Raw genomic sequence first — 7,269 nt, 5'->3', positions numbered from 1 at the left:
CCAGCGCCCCAGGGCGACAACGCTCGCGGAACACCGGATTGACGTAGGGGATCACGCGCCGAATAAACAACGGTATTATCCGGTATCGCCCAAGATCCGCGAGGCCATTTACGAGGTCGACAAGATGTTGGAAGCCGGGATAATCGAGCCGTCGCGAAGTGCGTGGTCAACACCGATTGTTATGATTAAGAAACCGAACGGCACGTATCGGTTCTGTTTAGATTTTCGCCGGCTGAACAGCGTGTCGAAGAAGGACGCGTACCCGTTGCCGTATATGAACGCGATTCTCGACAAACTAAGGTCGGCCCGATACATCTCGACTATTGACTTAAGTCAAGCGTATTTTCAAATTCCGTTAGAACGGAACAGTTGCGAGCTGACCGCGTTTACCGTGCCGGGGAAGAGGCTCTTCCATTTCACGCGGATGCCGTACGGGCTGACCGGAGCGCCCGGTACCTTCCAGCGTTTGCTCAACCGGCTGATCGGGCCCGAAATGGAGCCGCACGCGTTTGCCTATCTTGACGACATCGTGATCGTCACTAAAACCTTTGACGAGCACCTGGCCTGGCTACGCCGAGTATTTAGTCGCATCCACGAGGCCGGCCTTACATTAACCCGGATAAAAGCAAATTCTGCCGGTCGCAAGTGAAATATCTTGGGTTTCTCGTGCAACACGACGGGTTACGGGTGGATCCGGAAAAGACGGTCGCTATCGTGGAATATCCGGCCCCGCGTAACGTCAAACAATTACGACGATTTATCGGAATGGCCTCGTGGTATCGGCGATTCATACCGGACTGCGCGACGCTTCTGGAGGCCCTGACGCGACTACTAAAGAAAAACCGGTGCTGAGAGTGGGGGTTGGAACAGGAGGACGCCTTCGATAACATAAAATCCCGTTTAATTTCCCCGCCCGTGCTGTCGTGCCCCGACTTTGAGGTGCCGTTCTCCGTGCAGACGGACGCGAGTACCGTGGGACTGGGGGCCGTTTTAACCCAGAATATCGAGGGGATGGAGCGTGTGATCGCCTTCGCGAGTCGCTCGCTGTCGGACGCGGAGCGGAATTATTCCACCACGGAACAGGAATGTCTCGCCGTGATCTGGTCCATTCGAAAGTTTCGCCCGTATCTGGAGGGGTATAAATTTACCGTGGTCACCGATCACAGCAGCCTCCGATGGCTGCACAACCTGCGTAATCCGACTGGGTGGTTGGCGCGGTGGGCGTTGGAGCTGCTCGAGTGCGACTACGCCATCGAGCATCGGAAGGGCGCGCTTCACCACGTGCCCGACGCCCTGTCGCGAGTGGGCGAGACGGAGGAGGAATGGTGCGCGGTCGCGATCACGGGCGACGGGTGGTACGACACACGGGCGGCCGCGGTCGAGGAAAATCCGCGTCGATACCCGCGGTGGAGGATCACCGACGAACACTTATATACCCGGAGACCACGGGCGGTAATCTCGGAAGTGGTCGAGGATCTCGACCAGTGGAAGCTGGTGGTGCCGGACGCGTCGCGGAGAGACCTCGTGAGTCACGACACCCCACCTGCGGGCCACTTCGGCGTCGAGAAAACCTATCAGCGGCTCGCTGCGCGGTATCACTGGCCGCGCATGTTTCGCGATGTCGCCGAATACGTACGCCGGTGCGACACCTGCCAACGAACGAAGGTCGAATAAGCCGTGCCGGTCGGGTTAATAGGGCGGAGGGTGGTCGAGGCTCCGTGGACCGTAGTCGCGGCCGATATAATGGGACCATTGCCGACGAGTAAGAGCGGGTACGCGTATCTCTTGGTGTTACAAGATTTGTCCACCAAGTGGATCGAATTCTGTCCCCTCCGTTAAGCCACGGGCAAGAAGATACGCGAGGCGATGGAGGAGCTTGTCGTTTTCCGCTGGGGCGCGCCGCGAGTCCTGTTGACGGATAACGGAACGGAATTTATTAATAGGGAGATCGGGGCCCTCGCGGCCCAGTACGGTATTAGCCACTCGACGATTCCGCCGTACCACCCGCAGGCTAACCCAGTCGAGCGGGTGAACCGCGTCCTTAAAACAATGATCACCGCGTTCCTGGAGCGAGATCACCGGGAGTGGGACCTCCACCTGGCCGAGTTCCGCTTCGCCTATAATTCCGCGTACCATATCTCCCTCCGAACGACGCCCGCCTTTCTGAATTTCGGGAGGGAACCGGACCCGGTGGGCCTGGCCGACCCCACAGGGGCGGCGGCGACCGAGGTCGAGCTGTTGGAACCGGGTGATTGGGGCCAACGCATGGAGCGCATGCGCACGCTGCAAGCATGGGTGACGGAAAAATTGGAGGCCGCGCGGGAGGCCCAGGCGCGTCAGTACAACAAAGGGAGAAGAGACCGACAATACGAGATCGGCGCGCCTGTGCTGAAGCGGCAGCGTGTACTGTCGTCCGCGGCTCAGCATGTCTCCGCGAAACTGGCGACCAAATTCCACGGCCCCTACACCATCGCGAAGATCTTGTCGCGTACGGTCGTGAGCTGGTGGATCGGGCGGGGACCCTCGCGGGCAAGGTGCATGTCAAGGACCTCAAACCCTACAACGAGCCCTTTGTCCCATAGACGCCGTGATAGCAGAGCGAGAGCCACAGCGTGCCGCGCACCCGCGCCGCCGAAGTCACCGGGCGAGAGAACGCCGGGGGAGGCGTCGCGACAGGATGGAGGACCGCGCCACCTTCAACCGGAGGTGGGGCCCGTTGTACCGGTGGATACTGCAGGAGTACCCCGGGTTCTGGGAGGCCCTCCCCGGGGGAGATGGTCCGCCAGCTGAGCGGGCCCGACGGTCCCGGCCATGTGGCCATTTCCGACTGGCCGGAGTCACGGGAAGCCGAGACGCAGACCGCGCCGAGCCCCCGCAGGAGCCGGGGCACCAGGCGGACCGCCCGGGGGCCCGCGTCCAGGACGCCGCGACACAGACGGAGCCGAGTGAGGTGCGCCGGACCACGCGCTACAAGGACGCGGGCACCCAGACGGAGGGGGGTCCGCGGGCCGAGAAGAGCCCCCGCCGGAGACGGCCGCCCGCCAGCCGCCGTCCCTGCCGCGAACCGCGAGCGAGGTTCGACAGGAGAGGAGCTGAAGCCCGCTGCCGCAGCTGCCGAAGGAGGCCCCGCCACCCATCGCCCGGGGAACGGAGAGCACCGACCGGTGGGGGCAGGTGGAGCGCTGCTGGAACTGCGGGTCCGCGGTGCACTTCGCGCACAGCTGTCCCCGCCCCCGGTCGCGGAAATTCTTCTCGAAACAATATCAGAATTAGTGAGTTCAATTTTACAGATTTTTTTTTACAAAGTTGAAATTTACGTTTATCTTGTGTACATCTTTCTGGCAATTTACAATGTGGCAAAATTAGAATATAATTCTTTTCCGATGCAAAATGTTAATTTTCTTAGATATCAGCAGAGCAGTATGATAGTTTTACGGCCAGTTTCGCTGTCGCGGAAACATCCCAAGCCCAAGCTAATGAGAAAAAAAATAGACACAATCGACGCTAGAGTCACAGTCCCAGTAACGAAAGACAAAGATCCTACTTGGTAAGGAAAGGCATTATTAATTTATAGGTCAGATCTGAAGCTAAGAGGTGCAATTCGATGGCTTTTTATGACGATATTAAATTGAGAAATAACTAAACAAAGTGTAACGAAATAAAAATATTACTGCGAAAATAATATTAATTTAGAATTAAATAAAAAAATCAATTTTTAATAAACGTGTAATCGAAAAACATTAAATACTTACAAATAAACTATTTAATTTCACTACTGTTACATGTCGTTTTCCAATTATCGATCATATTTTCAATTGTGTTCCGTTCAATTGTAGATTTTTTATTACGTTTTATATTTTAATTGATAACGTTTAACGCCGTTTCTTTCCGCCTTTTCTTATTCAGTACCATCAAAGGACCCGTTGTATACACGGCGGTATCAAAGGACGCAGATTGCTATAACATGAATCACAAAAATCGCGGCAAGTGCATAATCTTCAATCACGAGAGATTTGACTTTACAAATTTTTCCCAACGGGAGGGTTCATCATTGGACGCCAAGAGACTGGAAGTAACTTTCGGGAATCTTGGATTTGACGTGGAAGATTACGATGACTTCACGCATAGCGAAGTTATGGCTTGTATGTTACAAGACGGTAAGAAACGATAGTGAACAGCAACTAGTAACATCACAACAATATTCTAATTTCCCATTCCATAATATAAGTGGAACGTAACACATGTTGCACATAATAGTTACATTATTGAAGAGGAAATTAGAATAATGATATGATGTTACTGGTAGCTGATGTTTACTGCGTATCTATCACATTTTGCGGCGACACATTGATATCCGTTTCCTTTTCAATCTCGACTGTGTAGTTTCCTTGCAATCTCGCATAAAATATGAATTATATATTTATTCAATTACATTGCTTCTTCTTTCTCGTGAATTAGGCTTAAACCCTGTTTTATCCTGTACCAGAACGAACTGGATAAAACTGTACCAGAAAACAAATTGGTACTTTGGTTTGACTTCATCTTCGGTAAGCTACTAACCTTCCCTAGTAGCACGGTGCATTGACTTGTAACGATGCACCCCTCGATGCACCGTTCCCGGCATTCCACCCGCCGGATGCCGTCCGACCGAACATCCGTCGGGCGAGACGCGGGCGCATAGCGCCGCAGAAAGACTCAGATACACCGGCGCGCCGACCGCGCGGCCGGGGCCACGAACGGCCCCGAAAACCGCCGAGCGGGTCCGAGCGCGCGTCGCGACCGCGAGCCAGACGCGCCGCTCGGCCGGGGCCACGAACGGCCCCGGAGACCGCCGAGCGGGCCCGAGCGCGCGTCGCGGCCGCAAGCGAACGCGCCGATCAGCTGGGGCCACGAACAGCCCCGGAGATCGATGACCAGGCCCGAGCGAGCAACGCGCGCCGCTACGCACGCGCAACCCCGAGCGGGCTAATAAAGCGTGTCAATTAGCCCCTATAAAAAGGGGAAACCGAGCGCTAAAAATCACTCCTTTGGAGACGAGCTTCCGAGCAACAGCCGCTCATCCGCAAGTCTCAAGACCTGACTCCTGTCGCACGCTAAGCAGTGGGAAACCCGCGTTGGAGAGTACTCCGGCACGGTCGAGTTTTCTCGACACTGCGCACGCGTGCTTACCTGCACACCGTACCCGGACACACACGGGGTGGAGCGCTCTCCACCTCGACCGAGGATTCTCGGGCCCGGGCACAGCTACCTGACCGTAGATCGGCCAACGGCTCACAGGGACCAGGGAAGTGGAGGGTACTCCGCTTCCGCCGAGTTTTCTCGGCACCCGCAGTAGCCAGCCGATTCCCGTCTAGGCATCGCGCCACCCGCGACCGATTCCCGCGCCGCGAACCATCATCCACCGTCATCACATTTCGCGTTCACCGCGCCGCGAACCGTCATCCACCGTCATCACCCTCCGCGTTCACCGCGCCGCGAACCGTCACCCACGTTTTATTTTCATCTCATTTCACCGCGCGTCACACTGTACATATTCTCATTTCATCTCGCGCCGCGTCCGTCCGTCCGTCCGTCCGCCCGCGACCGTTCTTAGATTAAGTATATATATATATTGTATCCACGTTTTCTTGATTTAAATATAGTTTCTTTTGTCTTTATTTCACCGTAAGTCAGTCTTCGAGTGCTTTCACCTAATCCCTCGAACCCTGCCACCGGCGAGCACAGTCCGCGGGGAAACACGATTAGGCAATCGTTTCAGACTAAACATTGGTCCAATGTTGGTTATACTAGAAATGCACTGGTCGATATTGCCAAACGAAAAGTGAAAAGTAAAGCCAATACTGGCCATGGAATAAATATAAATATTGCACAATAATAATTATACAATATTAGATTTATATTGAAAGCGCATTGGCCAATAATTAACAATGTAATAAGAATATTGGTCTAATATTGAGACAATATTAAACCAGTATTGTTAAATAGACATATTGGCTAAATAAGAGAAGGCGTCCATCTTACAATATTGGACCAATATTCGGAATACTAGGCTCTTACATTATTTTCCAATATTGCGTCAATATATTGTGCTACTAGAGTTGTCGAGGGAACCTTGAGAGCTACGCCCCTAAGACTGGTATTGCAATTAAAATTCGAATGTTTGATTATTACAGTGAGCAAGCTCGATCATACGGATAATGACTGTCTCTGCATCATTGTGCTAACTCATGAGACCGAGCACGATATGATATGCGCGAAGAACGCCATTTACCAAGTCGACGTGCTTTGGAAGCCCTTCATCGCTGATAAATGCACATCGCTCGCGGGCAAGCCTAAGCTGTTCTTCATCCAGGTAAAACAACATTTTCCAGTTCCGTTCTATTTTTAAATTATTGACATGTTCCGATATATTTTCGCTTGGTTTTATCCAGCTCGCTTACTCCGTCTGGCTTTTTGTTTAGGCTTGCAGAGGGGAAGCAGCCGACAGTGGTATTAAAATATCTCCCCGCACTCTAAGACAAACTGAAACTGACACGCAGATTTTCTGATGGCTTACAGCTCGAGGCAAGGTGAGTGTCTATGATACCTCAATATGATTCTACAGAAAGTTGGTCATTTTGTAGAGGCATTGTTCTAACGGGGGTATTCAAAAAGGGCTGAGCACCAATGTAATAACTAAAATTGACTTTAACAAAATATTACAAGAATCGAACTTATTTCTGTTTCGGATTTTAAACACGATGTGCAAAAATGCACTTTTTGAAGCTATCACAATATATAAATTTGAAAAAGTACAACGAAAAACTCATGTGTAAATAAAAGCGTGCCGAGCCGCCTAATTCTACAACGAGAACTTGCAGTTGAAAATTACTTACGCGTCGAGTCGCTAATCCGAGTTTTTTTTTAACAAGTTTCTCATTTTGTTTCACACTTCTATTCCATCGTGTAAGCGTGAAAAGGCATGTTTCGTCGAACGCCACGAATATTTTATTATATACGCAACTTATAACAACGAATTATGTAAATTATACACAATTTATATGTATGTGTATACATGTATTATTTATATTTATACACACACACATAATAGTAATTTTGTAATACAATTTCTGTAATGCATTATTTGGACAGTAATGCGATTTGGACCATTTTATTATACCACCTGCCCGGCTAGCTCAGTCGGTAGAGCATGAGACTCTTAATCTCAGGGTCGTGGGTTCGAGCCCCACGTTGGGCGCCAAATTTTGCGACGAACTTTTCTCTTCTTTT

The 7,269-nt window shown here is 51.7% G+C and overlaps 1 protein-coding gene and 1 non-coding gene across 2 annotated transcripts; both read left to right on the top strand.

The window, feature by feature from the left end:
• Positions 1–1,866: 1,866 nt before the first annotated feature.
• Positions 1,867–7,132, top strand: LOC105555852. The gene is made up of 6 exons (XM_012002896.1): positions 1,867–2,496; positions 2,598–2,950; positions 3,407–3,547; positions 3,907–4,157; positions 6,174–6,352; positions 6,462–7,132. The coding sequence occupies exons 1-6, from the start codon at positions 1,867–1,869 to the stop codon at positions 6,546–6,548; spliced, it is 1,641 nt and encodes a 546-aa protein (XP_011858286.1). The 3' UTR covers positions 6,549–7,132.
• Positions 7,133–7,164: 32 nt separating this feature from the next.
• Positions 7,165–7,237, top strand: Trnak-cuu. Its single transcript has one exon. It is a non-coding gene; the product is annotated as a tRNA-Lys (tRNA).
• Positions 7,238–7,269: the final 32 nt, after the last annotated feature.

The sequence above is a fragment of the Vollenhovia emeryi genome, unplaced genomic scaffold, assembly GCF_000949405.1.
Source record: "Vollenhovia emeryi isolate VEMERY1.0 unplaced genomic scaffold, V.emery_V1.0 DF940638.1, whole genome shotgun sequence".
Lineage (NCBI taxonomy): Eukaryota > Metazoa > Arthropoda > Insecta > Hymenoptera > Formicidae > Vollenhovia > Vollenhovia emeryi.
The sequence above is the reverse complement of the archived record's forward strand: the minus strand, read 5'-3'. Positions and strand labels throughout refer to the sequence as shown.